Raw genomic sequence first — 14,051 nt, 5'->3', positions numbered from 1 at the left:
GATCAAAAATATTTTATTTTTCCCCAAATAAAATATGAAGCTGCACATTCTGTTTGTAAATGCTTCTGTGCATATGGAGTTATTAAAAAAAATGTTTTTTAAATACATGAACACTCGTTTCTTTTTACATAATATTATTATTAATAACAATAATAATAATAATAATAAATTCCGATTTAATTTACAAATATTTGTGGCCTAAAAAAAATAAATAAAAGTTTACTCACCCAAATCCTCCAGAGTTGAACCTGGAGCACAGAAAAATAACGGGGGGGAGAGAGAGAAAAGAAAGACAGATGGGTGTTGGCTCTTTCCATTGACACATCACATGCTTCTCAATTACGTCACCTCTGACACAAACAGAATTGTTCATTCTTAATTATTACCTGAAATCCCGTTGAAAACGCTCATATCTTTCATCGCACGTGAGAAACCCGCCAACCGGTCTGGATCCTGTAATCCGGATTAATCGGGGCGGAAGTCTGCCTCCAAAATACAAGTTTACGGCAGGTCTCGAAACGATTAAAAAATAACGTCAAACCGTTTGGGGGCTAAACCAGCAGACTGTCAGCTGCTGTTTACTGAACAACACTCATTTGTCGAGTGTCGTCTGAAGGCTTCGGTCGCTTCGGTTTTGAGTTTCCGCATCAAACTGGATTCTGCGCAGGCGGCGTCTGGGTGTGGAAATCCCCCTACGTCACACAGGGGAAAAGCCCCCCAGGGGGCGGGTCCACCGCCAGATAGTATAATAATTTACTATTTAAATATTCAACATATATATATATATATATATATATATATATATATATTCAGTAATGGAACCATGGGTCACTGCGGTACAGAAACAAAATACTGCCAAAAATAAATAAGACCTAAAGACTCAGATAAAATGAAATTTGAATCTACATTAAAATGATAAAGTAACGTCAAATTTATGATGAGTCAACAAGTTTTTAACTGACATTCATATATTAATTTATATTAAAATTTAGGAAGCATGCATCATGTGCTGGTGAGTCCTGGATCGCAACCACCCAGGCAGTCAACCAGTTCATCCCCTTAAAAAAAAAAAAGGCAAATTTTATTTATCCTTTTTAGAAGCTAACTTGTTTCAAATAATGCCCAATTATGAGGTGCAGAATTATGGCAAATAACAGAAAAAGTTATCACAAAAAAAGTGGCCAAAATTAGGACGTTACCCTCCTGACATATTTAAAATATCACATCTGAATATCTGCAGATGAGTATGATCCTTTTTTTTTAATTCCCTTCCTTCATACCAGACTTCACCACAGCTCCCGAAAGAAGACAGAAAGCAAACTGTAGGTTGTACAAGAATAAAATAATCATGATTGATTCACTTGAGATAAAATACTATTATTTACCATAATTATGTCATTGTTGGACCTCAATGTTGTTCATTCGGCTGGTCCCAGTATGTTCGGGGTCGCCACAGCAGATACAACCACCAGATCCACATTGGTAGTTGGCACAAGTGTTACGCCAGATGCCCTTCCTGACGCAACTCCAGTTTTACCTGGAGAAACACACACAGCTGCTGGTGTTCCAAAGAGGTCTCCCATCCAAGTACTAACCAGATCCTGCTCTGCTTAGCTTCTGAGATCTGACAGGATCAGGCTGACACAGAACAGACCAGCTGCTATTGTTGGACCTCAATACTGGACATTATTTGAAACAAGTTAGCTTCATAGTATGTAAGTGAGTGCTAAAATGTGAAGGGAAAAACAATATTAGCCTCTTTTTTTATTATTAACCTTAAGTAACTGCTTCTCTTGCAACAGCCAGGTGAAATGTGGGGTTTTCCTTGACGTTCTCCAGGCGCTGGGGTTCTCAACACTGAGGCACACGCTGGATCATGCAGAGAGAAACATGCCAAAAGGCCAAAATGTCAAACTGAAACTCCCTCACAATGCAAGTGGTGCTCCTCGTCTGAGTGTCTCTAAGTAACTGTTGGTTTGGTGAAAAATCATCCTAGCAGTACCCAAGGATCCTCCAAAGAGACCTAGTAGTAAACAAAAAGTCATCAGTTTATGTAACTGGTTAGTGTACAAGTCTCACAACCATACAGGAGGTACCAGGACCCAAAACGCCTTTGTTCTTCTGCAAATATACGTGCATCACCAAACACCTCAGTGATTTCATGACTCTGTAAACTGTTCCCAGGTGTTTCCCAATGTCAGAGGCCAAGGACCCAGAGACATGATTGTCAGTGCTGAGGTGATGCTACTAAATGGTAAATGGACCACATTTTTATTACGCATGTTCATCTGAATTAGAGCTTTACAATGATACCTCACATTCACACAAACCGGTGTCATGGTGCTGCCGCGCAAGGGAACACACCAGCAGGAACAGGGGAATTAAGGTCCTTGTCCAAGGGCCTAAGTGAGTTTCCATTTTAACAGGGATTTGAACTAATGATCCTCTGGTCTAACCACTACTACTAGTTCAACATGTTCACCATGTACAGATACACTTCACAATTTAAGTGCTACATTTGTTTTAAAAAAAACCCTAATTAAAACTATTAGATGAAATTCTGAGTTGGACTTAACGTCAAGTTAAGATTATCAAAGTCAACATCTCGACTTACCAAATCAAATTTAAGATGTAAAAATATAAAAAGTCAGTCTTATCCATCTTTTACAAATGATTATCTTTTCTCAATGAACATTCAGCTCTAAACCCTTATTTCTGTTCACAGTGAATCTGACTTAAGCATTTAAGATGATAAATACTTTAATTTTGACTTTATTCCCTTGTTGAACAGTTGATTTAATCACTGTTGTATTTTTTATTATTTCATATTGTTGAGCTGCTGGTTTGCAGTTTTGAGTTTCAACTTTCACTTGCATAACAATTTGCATCTGTTCAAATCAGCCTCACACGCACAAATTAAACGTGCTGCCTCTGGGAAAAAAAAATAAATCACACACACGTGCGTGTGTGCAGTTTCTTCGGGTTGCATCATGTTAACATCCTGGTCCCGATCCAGTTTCCTGTAAGTGGAAATTATTCCTTTTATCATAAACACATGATGAAAAACACACCAGTACCGTCAGGGCACGTTTAAGACCCGCCCACTAAGAACGGCCCTATTTCATGAGCAACAGCGCCACCTTCTGGTGCCAAGAGAACATTTAAAAGAAACGGAAAGTAAAATTTGAGCTATTTTGAGGAGTAATTCAGAACATTCGAGTTCACACAGATCTTCGATCCTTTTCCAGTCAATCAAACGTTATCCAGTTTGTATCTTTTGTATACAGCAACATAATCTTTTAACAAAACCTTATGACAGTACGCAATAAAACTATAGTTTATAAATACCTACCAGATAATGCTAAAACAAATTAGAACGATATAAAATACATGAGCCAATCTACTATATTAAATGTTTGTGAATTATGCAGTTATAAATAAAAATTTGCTGTTGCAGATGTTCCAAGCTATCTGCAAATTCTATAGTTGGAAACAGTTAAACATATAAATTCTATAAAATTGCAACTAAATATCTGACCAGCAGTTCAAAACAACTAAAGCTTTAAATTTACTATATACAACATTAAAGAACTTGAAACAATCAAATATGGCAATTTTACTTGGTTTAAAAAGCCCAAATATACAAAAAAAAATCCTGTTAATAACCTCAATAATGATTTCAGCACTAGAAAACGAGGAAGGCCCACTGGTCCTAACCTCTTTATATTATTTGATGGTATACATTACAACCCCAAACTGAGTTTAAAAGTCACCCTAACCAGGACTAGTGGGAAGTTCCTCCTGAAAACTCAAGTCATATTGACTCATCTCACATCAAAGTTAAATGGAGACTTTACAGCTCTTATTTTCCAAATGTTAAGTGGTTTACACTTGTTGATTTTGAGGGAGGAATGTTTTAAATATCCAAATATTGAATTAGTTGGTAAGACCTGAGTTGCAGGGGAGAGGGGGTGTAATAACACACACACACACACACACGTATGGTATGAGCACTCAGAGCTCACACAGAATGGCTACGTTTAAGTTCTGGAGCTGGTCAACATTACTGACATCACTGGAGTTTTTTTTTTTTTTTTTTTTGATTAAAACAAGTTTCCATAAATAAACTCAAATGAATGAATGTTTCAAAGTCAAAATATTTCAGAAAATGTCAAAGTTGCCAAACAACAGAAAATGTTTTCATATCATGAAATTATATATATGTATCAACAAAATGTGTTGTGGGCAGTGATGAATTTATAGAAAATCATCACTTTTACAGCCAGTATTTTGATACAGATAAATGAACATTTCAAAGTTACTATATATACGTCTTGGACTTCATTTGCATCACTCATTAAGCAATACAAACAGTACGGTACTGTGTGGTAAATCTGCTTGGAGTAGACAGGTTTCAAACACAATCGTGCAAGAAAAATGAGGGAAGCCACCAAGACAACTCTTAAAATGTTAGACAACTCTAGCTGTGATTGGAGAGTCTTGTGCATAACGCAACTTCTCATACATCAACACTACATTAGAAGGCATGCACCTCAACGGGTTGAGGACTTGGGTTTGATTCAGGGTCATGCAACCTGTATCTTGAACCAGATGCTTTATCCACATGGTCCCAGTCCAACCAGCTGGAAATGGATGCTGGCCCTGGCTGAGAAGTAACCTGTAATGGACTGGCATCATGTTGCAGGATGTGGGGATAAGCATGTGCACCAATGGGTCTCAGAGCCTACAGATGGGCCTTTTAGTTACAAGAAAACAGATCAAACCTAGTCTCCCATGTGCCTTCTGGAAAACTGCAACTTAAATTTCACTAAGAAAATCCTTTTCTGTTCTGCTCCACTATGAAGCTGTACTACAGTTTCTCCAGCCAGAGTTGTCCTACATGTCTTGGTGGCTTACCTCACTTTTTGAAAACAGATTTACCATATCGGAACAGTTTGTATTTCTTAAATGAATTCTGAGATATTGAATGTTTTGGAAATATTCATGAACTCATTCATTTCTGAACCCTTTTAAAATATGTCTATAAAAAAAAAACAAAAAAAAAACCAGGAGTGCCAATAACGTTGAGCAGGACTGAGCATCTAAAAACTCAGAAATAAGCCATGTGTACACGTTTTAAATCACACTTATGTTTTACTATAAACATTAACGTTTAAAATTTAATAGCAACATGGAACCTGTCTGATTTACACAAATCAAAATGAAAACCAAAACTGACCAACTTGTCCTGTGCACACCTGAATGTGTCCACTGTGATCTGGTTTGAATATGAAACAGTGCAGAAAGAAAAAAAAAAAAAAAAAAAAGAAAAACCATCAGATGCGGAGCAGAGGTGTGGAAAATAAGAGCTCGCAGATCAGCTATTGGTAGACAGTTTAGTCATCGGTATGAACATGACAAGCAGAGATTCTGTACAGTTTCAGGACATACAAAAGAACGTTTCAGTGACTGAAAAACAAAAGTTAAATTGACATTATCAATATATTTATATTAATACCAACAAGGCTGTTATTTTTTATGTTCAGGTTCAGAACATCAACCGTTTGCTGAAAGTCGAGGGTAGTAGTCATCGTCTCTAGCGTTAGCGTCAACCGATTCCATGGCGGCTTCACCCGTTTCTTCTGGCTCTGCTCCAGAGTTCACAGGCAGTCCAAAAAAAAAAAAAAAAAAAAAAAATTTACGCTCACACGGAATGAAAGGAGGAAAAAAAAAAAATTCACCAGTAATCTACACAAGAAATTAAAGTTGCAATTGGCCACATTCTTCCTTGCGTTTAAGAAAAAAAAAAAAAGGGGGGGGGGATATGGCTGCTCCCTCCCGACACACTTGCCCTCTGAAATCATACAGAATACAGTACATCACATATTCTTTTACATCACTTTAACTGCAAAACGAGGGCGGGGCTGGGCAGGGAGGAAAAAATAAATTCACCACATCTACGCCGAAGAGAACTGTGGAGACGTGCACAGAGAGAGGGAGACCTCCACTATTTTATTCATTTCTTTTCTCTTTTTTTGTAGTGACATCCACAACAGCTAAACAATGGCTCCCTTGCCTGTGTAATTTCCACAAATCCTCTTCCCCCCAAGAGAGGGTGAAGGGGGGGGTATAAGGGCGTGGCCACATCAGTCATTCTTCTTTTCTCCCTCTGGTTTGTCTGTGATGGCCGCAGTGGCAGAGGGAGCAGCGTCTCCTTCTGCCGCGTTGTTCTGGGTGTGATCAACTCCGCTGGTGCCAAACTCGTTGACCCTGTTGAGATCGACCTGGTAGATCCACCGCTGGTACAGGTAGATGAAGAACACCACATCTGCAAGAATGGACATACATGGCATTCAAAAGGCATTAAAAACAAACATTTCAGTCCCGAGTACCACCTCAGATCAGAAACTGCAGTCAAGAATCCTTCACGAAAAAGTTCAAAAACAAGATTTTCCAGACTATGTACTGAAAAAAATAATAGTTTGGGAGGTCCTCCAACTTTTATTTCAAAGCGACATATATGAAAAACACCGCAGTATCATCAGGTATCAAACTGATTCCAGAAAGGGCCAAGAGGGTGCAGGTTTTCTTTATAACCACTGATTAACATTACTGAGCCGATGGGAAGAGTTTATCAATGAAATCACCTGGTGGAGTTGATGGTTATAAAGAAAACCTGCACCCTCTTGGCCCTTTCTGGAATCAGTTTGACACCTATGATCTACAGCAACAAGATGACAAGTGACGACGACCTGCTCCTGTATAGGTACTGCAATTCATGCTCTGGAGCTAAGGTGGCGGTAACGTACTATTAAGCTGGACCCAACCGGAGAGTCTGAACAAATAAGGTAAATAGAAAACTAACTACATCATAAAGTCTCACAACTCAAACGCTCCTTTTCATTTGCAGTTTGGTGTGTGGCAGCTGGGTGAGTCACCATGTGTGCCAGGTAAAGCCACCAGCTATTCTATATATAAAAAATTTGCTGTGGATTTTGTCCTCCGTGTGTGTGCAGCCTCTCTCTGTGCGTGACTGCACTCTCACAGCTGCCGTTGGTCCCCTGTGGCCATACTGCGTTGATTTTGGATCTTCTCTAATCCACACAGGGGTAAAATTCTACACAGGTTCAAATATAAACACACACCTCCACTAATCTCTGATTAAATGTCCCTGAGCAAGCTACGCTCAGCCAGACACTTTTGGGAGCCATCAAGTTTCTGGCTGGATACCTGACCACTCTTCTTGGCAAAATTGGTAGAGCTAAAAAAAAACTGCTTGGCTTCCTGGCAGCAACCCAACTTTTAAGCACAGCCCCCAAATTTTCAACATGGATTTAGGTTGGGGATTTGGGAAGGCCATTCCAGAAGATTAATGTCAGCCTGCTTTATTCAATCCAAAACCAGTTTAGATCTGTGTTTGGGATCATTGTCCTGTTGGAACACCCAACTGTGGCCAACTTCAAATCATCTAGCTGTTAATTTGAGGGGACGTTGAAGAAGCTGGAGGTAGTCCTCCTCCTTCATTATGTGAAGGAGGAGGACCACTTTGTGCGATGTTAACAGTACCAGTGGCAGTAAAACAGCCCCAGAGCATGATGCTAACATCACCACGCTCAACAGTTGGTACAGTGTTCTTAGATTTGAAAGCCTCACCTTAACTCCTCCAAACATACCTCTTGTCATTGTGAACAGATGGTTCAATCTTTGTCTCATCTGACCATGCAATTTTTCTCCAGAAGGTATTCAGCTCGTCCATGTTGGATGGAGCAAATTTCATTCTAGCTTGAAGGTTTTGATTTTAGAGCAGGGGCTTCTTTCTTGATCAGCATCCTCTCAGTCCATGGTGATGAAAAACTTGTGGATAGTGATGCTGGCGCATTTTCCAGTTCATGGCATGTCTGAGTCTTGGTGGTTCCTGAACATCATAACCAATTTCCTCTCATCTTAGAGTGACACTTTGGGTCTTCTTCCAGACCTTGGCAAGTGGTGAGACATCTGACTAACTTGTACTTATGTACAACTGTTTGAACTGGTGATCTTGCAACCTGACTCCAACTTGTGTATATCTACAGTTTTCCTTGGACTTAACGACTGTTCTGAGTATCGGTCAGTCCAATGAATGCTGTCAAACAAACCCTTTTATGCTGGCAAAGGTAAAGTACCAGTTGTAGTCAATCATGATCACTAGCAAGGAGTTATTTTAACCTTGTCATGTTAAAATACACTGCAGAAAAGATTTAAGTGAATGTGTGTATGTATAATTTTAACCCTGTGTGGATTAGACAAGATCCAAAATAAATTCAAACTTGTGCATCCAATTCTTGTTTTTGGAGTCATTAATGATGTATGCTGTACAATCTTTGCACCCTGGCAAAAGAACAGTTCAAGGACATTCGTAAAAGCCCCAAATTAGCATGGCATTCATACCCATGATGAGTGCATGTAAACATTCGACCACAACTGTAATACTACCCTTTTTTCCCAAAATTTTCCAAGGGGGACACCCCCCAACCCCCTACAATTGCAGAGGCTTCTCATTTCTGTGGAACATCCTGCAGTTGATGCTCTTGTGTAAATGGCGATGCAACACACAGAAGTTGTGCTGTGCAGTTTCTCCAAACACAGCCACAGATTTAACTTTCAACTGCTGCGGGTCTTTGCTCTAAATGACCGTTCACCTTGTCTTGAAATACAAAGAAAGCATTATGTGGGCTGACATACCGTCTCTGAGGCATCCTATCCTGTACATCATGGGCATCTTGATGACGAAGGCAAACAGGTCATCAATAAACGTATTGAGAGCCTTGTAGGTGAGCATCCTCCATGGGAGGTGAGCCACAGATTTCATTTTATAGTTGATGAATAGCTGTGGCGTCATTGTAATGAAGCCTAAACCAAAAACAGAGTGAGGAAGACAATCGTTAGATGGCATAAACAATTTACCACCACGGTCAATAAGGCCAGACGAAGACTATAAAAAGAGCATTAGCAGAGTCTGCTGGGAATTGGACACGTAACACTGATGCAAGAGTCAAAGCATTAGCTCTGTGCATAGTCAGACACAAAGGAATTAAGACAGACCATAATAATCTGCATAATCTACATACTTAACAACAGATCTGTAATGCAGACGTGGGAGTAAAATCAATAACACTGAAATATAAACTATGAACTGTCCCAGTGAGAGGGTTTTATCTGCATAAATGAATAAACCTCAGACCAACTATTATCTATATTAAGATGCAGGTTTCTATGCGGTTTTAGCCGATGACCAACATATGGCCATCGGATATTGCGAAGACCTGGCATCCGTCCGTCTGTCTGTGTACAGCATAAGTCCAATTATTTTAGAGGGAGGTGATGGCCTAGTGGTTGAGCGTTGGGCTCGAGACCAGAGAATCCTCGGTTCAAATCCCAGCCTGACCGGAAAATCACTAAGGGCCCTTGGGCAAGATCTTTAATCCCCTAGTTGCTCCCAATGTGTAGTGAGTGCCTTGTAAGGCAGCACCCTCACATCGGGGTGAATGTGAGGCATTATTTGTAAAGCCTTTTGAGCGTCTGATGCAGATGGAAAAGCGCTATATAAATGCAGTCCATTTATCATTTAACGCTGCTCAGATTTACAGGGAACATTCTTGGGACATAGAATTTGGACAAGTTCGAAGACAGGTAACCTTGACAAATTTTACAAGTTATTTTGAGAGGTTAAAAACTTACATTCTGTGTGAACCTGTTCCGTTTTGTTTTAGATACATAGATACTTTATTGATCCCAGAGGGAATTTCAAGAAATTCAAGTTTTTGAGTGGCAGGCATGACAGCCATTCAGAGTAGAGCTGTACAGCAGCGTCAGTCGCTGGTCTCTTCAAAACCGGCTCGTTTTGTGTGTTTACATACATTTTTCTCATATATTATGGAAAAGCTAGCGAGAAATAAATACTTCTAAAACCGAAAATGACATTTTTTGGAACCTAATAACACCTCTGAATTTATTTTGCGGACGTAGCCAATCTCCGTATTGTTTGTATGCAAATATATCCTCTTTGTCATATATTAGCTTGGGACAGCTTGGGACTCCAGCGAGGGCGGTCGCATCTCCTCCTCTCCCTCAGTGCTTTTCTATCTCTGCTCCAACCTTCAAAAGTCCCAATTTCACCAGACTGTAAATTCTTCAACCTATATTTGGATTAACCATGGAATTGATCAGCTGGTCTCTGAACGCTATTGACACCATTTTTTCACAAGGAAATCAGGGCCCGGGGACCCTGTGTGCCCAGATGGAACCTACCGTGTGGGATATGTTCTCGACGCCTGAGAGAAGTGGCGTGTTGCATGCTTGGTACCACTCTCTGTGGAGGACGTCAAAGACTTATTTATATTTGGTTTCATTGTGGGAGGGCTGGTACTTATTGGTTTTTGTGCTGCTCTGACCTACCAGAGAATTGGCAAGACGGCTGCTACCAGAACCACAACCCCTCATTTGTCCGTCATGATTAATGAGTTGGGCAAGGCGGTACAGTCTCAGACTGTGTTAATCCTGCATGATGAGCAATGCAGTGAATGAGGTACTGCATGTCTGGACATGTTCAAAGCTGCTGCTGTCAGTCTGGTTGGAGTAAGAATGGCTGCACATCTTTCTCCCTGTTCTTTTTGGTCTGATGAAAGTGAATGTCATCACACTTCTTTCTGCAGGTGAATATTTTGATGATCTACATTTCAAATTTCTTTAAACTGACCAATAAACACTGAATGCAGTTTTTATATTGGTACTGATCAGTCTTGTCAGAGTCATGTAATGCTTTGGAATAACACTTCAAGCCCATCACAGATTAGATGATGCAACAAGAGAACTTCTGCTTTGCAGAATAGGCACATCACACTCATCATGCAGGTGGATATAAGCCTAGTAACTGTGGAAACCTTGGGGAATCCGCCTGGCAGATCTATGTGCAAGCATTCTAGGGTGTGCATGAATCATATGAATGCAGTGTGTGCACACAATTAAAATGAAATTGGCATTGAAATTGTGCTTGCTCATAGGGGGTCGTTTGACCATTGGGGTTTTTCTGTAATTATTGTATGGCTTTTGCCTTACAATATAAAGCGCCTTGGGGCAACTGTTTGTTGTGATTTGGCGCTATATAAATAAAATTGATTTGATTTCAGCACTAGAAATACATTTGCGAGTGCACAAATTAACCATAATTGGATGCTTAAATTAACCAGGAAGGAGTTTCATAAAGAACGCCATATTTATAACACAAAGTAGATATCAATACCTTCAAAATGGAATCAGTTTTAAGAGTTTTATTTACTGCCCACATGAGCTTTTCTTCTACAACCCCTGGCAAAAATTATGGAATCACCGGCCTCGGAGGATGTTCATTCAGTTGTTTAATTTTGTAGAAAAAAGCAGATCACAGCCATGACACAAAACTAAAGTTGTTTCAAATGGCAACTTCCTGGCTTTAAGAAACACTATAAGAAATCAGGAAAAAAAAATTGTGGCAGTCAGTAACGGTTACTTTTTTAGACCAAGCAGAGGGAAAAAAATATGGAATCACTCAATTCTGAGGAATAAATTATGGAATCATGAAAAACAAAAGAACGCTCCAACACATCACTAGTATTTTGTTGCACCACCTCTGGCTTTTATAACAGCTTGCAGTCTCTGAGGCATGGACTTAATGAGTGACAAACAGTACTCTTCATTAATCTGGCTCCAACTTTCTCTGATTGCTATTGCCAGATCAGCTTTGCAGGTTGGAGCCTGGTCATGGACCATTTTCTTCAACTTCCACCAAAGATTTTCAATTGGATTAAGATCCGGACTATTTGCAGGCCATGACATTGACCCTATGTGTCTTTTTGCAAGGAATGTTTTCACAGTTTTTGCTCTATGGCAAGATGCATTATCATCTTGAAAAATTATTTCATCATCCCCAAACATCCTTTCAATTGATGGGATAAGAAAAGTGTCCAAAATATCAACGTAAACTTGTGCATTTATTGATGATGTAATGACAGCCATCTCCCCAGTGCCTTTACCTGACATGCAGCCCCATATCATCAATGACTGTGGATTTTACATGTTCTCTTCAGGCAGTCATCTTTATAAATCTCATTGGAACGGCACCAAACAAAAGTTCCAGCATCATCACCTTGCCCAATGCAGATTCGAGATTCATCGCTGAATATGACTTTCATCCAGTCATCCACAGTCCACGACTGCTTTTCCTTAGCCCATTGTAACCTTGTTTTTTTTCTGTTTAGGTGTTAATGATGGCTTTTGTTTAGCTTTTCTGTATGTAAATCCCATTTCCTTTAGGCGGTTTCTTACAGTTCGGTCACAGACGTTGACTCCAGTTTCCTCCCATTCGTTTCTCATTTGTTTTGTTGTGCATTTTCAATTTTTGAGACATACTGCTTTAAGTTTTCTGTCTTGACGCTTTGATGTCTTCCGTGGTCTACCAGTATGTTTGCCTTTAACAACCTTCCCATGTTGTTTGTATTTGGTCCACAGTTTAGACACAGCTGACTGTGAACAACCAACATCTTTTGCAACATTGCATGATGATTTACCCTCTTAAGAGTTTGATAATCCTCGCCTTTGTTTCAATTGACATCTCTCGTGTTGGAGCCATGATTCATGTCAGTCCACTTGGTGCAACAGCTCTCCAAGGTGTGATCACTCCTTTTTAGATGCAGACTAACGAGCAGATCTGATTTGATGCAGGTGTTAGTTTTGGGGATGAAAATTTACAGGGTGATTCCATAATTTATTCCTCAGAATTGAGTGAGTCCATATTTTTTTCCTCTCTACTTGGTCTAAAAAAGTAACCGTTACTGACTGCCACAATTTTTTTTTCCTGATTTTTTATAGTGTTTCTTAAAGCCAGGAAGTTGCCATTTGAAATGACTTTAGTTTTGTGTCATGTCTATGATCTGCGTTTTTTCTACAAAATTAAACAACTGAATGAACATCCTCCGAGGCCGGTGATTCCATAATTACTGCCAGGGGTTGTAATAAAATTGAACCACAAAATGTTTTTTTCAGATTTCAGAGGTTTCTCCCACAATAACTGTTTATCACAGATATGCCAAATTTACATATTTCATAGCCAGTATAGCTGGCATTAAGGAGCCAAGAAATGGAAAGGCTTCTTTGAGTGTAATGGTATGCTTCAGTGTCTCAAACATGGATGCTCACAATAGTCAATGTAATGTCTTCCATAGTTTGAGCATACATAAACGTCACAGTTTAGTGTCAATGTCTGTTGTTTGACTATAGTCCAAGTCTGGGTGTCCATGACAACTGCCACAGAAAATTTCAGGTCTCTAAGTCCATTATTTGCTGAGATATTCTACCTTGGACATGGCTCCAGAAATTTTTCCCTTAAAAAAAAACAGCAGACCCCATGCACACTAAATTGGCCATATCTCAAAAACTACTTGGCCTACAGGCCTCAAACGTCAGATTTGTTGTTCTGAATAGACTGGGAATATTTGATTACATTTTGAAGAAAATCTGAGACAAAGTGCGTGAGGTCCTCGTTGAATTGACATGGAATGACCCATTTCGTATTTGTGCGTTTTTAATGTGTATATATATATATATATATATACACACACACACACAAAAATAAAGGAACTGTCTATTAGACATGGGCCGATAACCGGTTTCACGGTATACCACGGTATGAAAAAGCCACGGTATCAAAACCACTAAAATTTTCCGTTATACCGTCCCTACGGTATGAGAGGGTTATGAGAATTCTTGACAGGCAGAGCGGAGGCAGATGCTGCCGCCCTTCCCCCCGGTGTGCACCTCTGTCTTGGTTACAAACAGGCAGCTAACGTTAGCTAGCTCTGCATCATGGCTGAAGGAGGCGAAGCCTGCAGTGAACTTTTTCCTCCTTCTAAAAGTAAAAAGTTACCGGCTTTTTTGTTTTATTTTCCACGGAATACCCCTTCAAACCAAAAACGGTGGCAGCAAAGCACCATAGCTATGGCCTTTGTCGGACTCTGAGCAATTCAAGATACCCGCAAAGG

General features: G+C 39.7%; 2 protein-coding genes across 2 annotated transcripts in view; both read right to left on the bottom strand.

Moving 5' to 3' along the window:
• The window catches only part of relb (v-rel avian reticuloendotheliosis viral oncogene homolog B), a 32,712-nt gene extending 32,048 nt beyond the window's left edge, over positions 1–664 (bottom strand). Inside the window, exons 1-2 of the mRNA XM_034169224.1 lie at positions 387–664; positions 228–248 (exon numbers count right to left, since the gene is read on the bottom strand). Of these exons, the coding sequence (XP_034025115.1) occupies positions 228–248; positions 387–420 (55 nt within the window). The 5' untranslated portion in view covers positions 421–664. The remainder of the gene's footprint in view (positions 1–227; positions 249–386) is intronic.
• Positions 665–5,382: 4,718 nt separating this feature from the next.
• The window catches only part of clptm1 (CLPTM1 regulator of GABA type A receptor forward trafficking), a 38,707-nt gene continuing 30,038 nt past the window's right edge, over positions 5,383–14,051 (bottom strand). The window contains exons 13-14 of the mRNA XM_034169220.1: positions 8,722–8,889; positions 5,383–6,328 (exon numbers count right to left, since the gene is read on the bottom strand). Coding sequence (XP_034025111.1) covers positions 6,147–6,328; positions 8,722–8,889 — 350 coding nt within the window. The 3' untranslated portion in view covers positions 5,383–6,146. The remainder of the gene's footprint in view (positions 6,329–8,721; positions 8,890–14,051) is intronic.

This window comes from Thalassophryne amazonica, chromosome 4 (genome assembly GCF_902500255.1).
Source record: "Thalassophryne amazonica chromosome 4, fThaAma1.1, whole genome shotgun sequence".
NCBI classification, from domain to species: domain Eukaryota; kingdom Metazoa; phylum Chordata; class Actinopteri; order Batrachoidiformes; family Batrachoididae; genus Thalassophryne; species Thalassophryne amazonica.
Note: the sequence above shows the minus strand (reverse complement) of the source record. Positions and strands in the feature narration are given on the sequence as shown.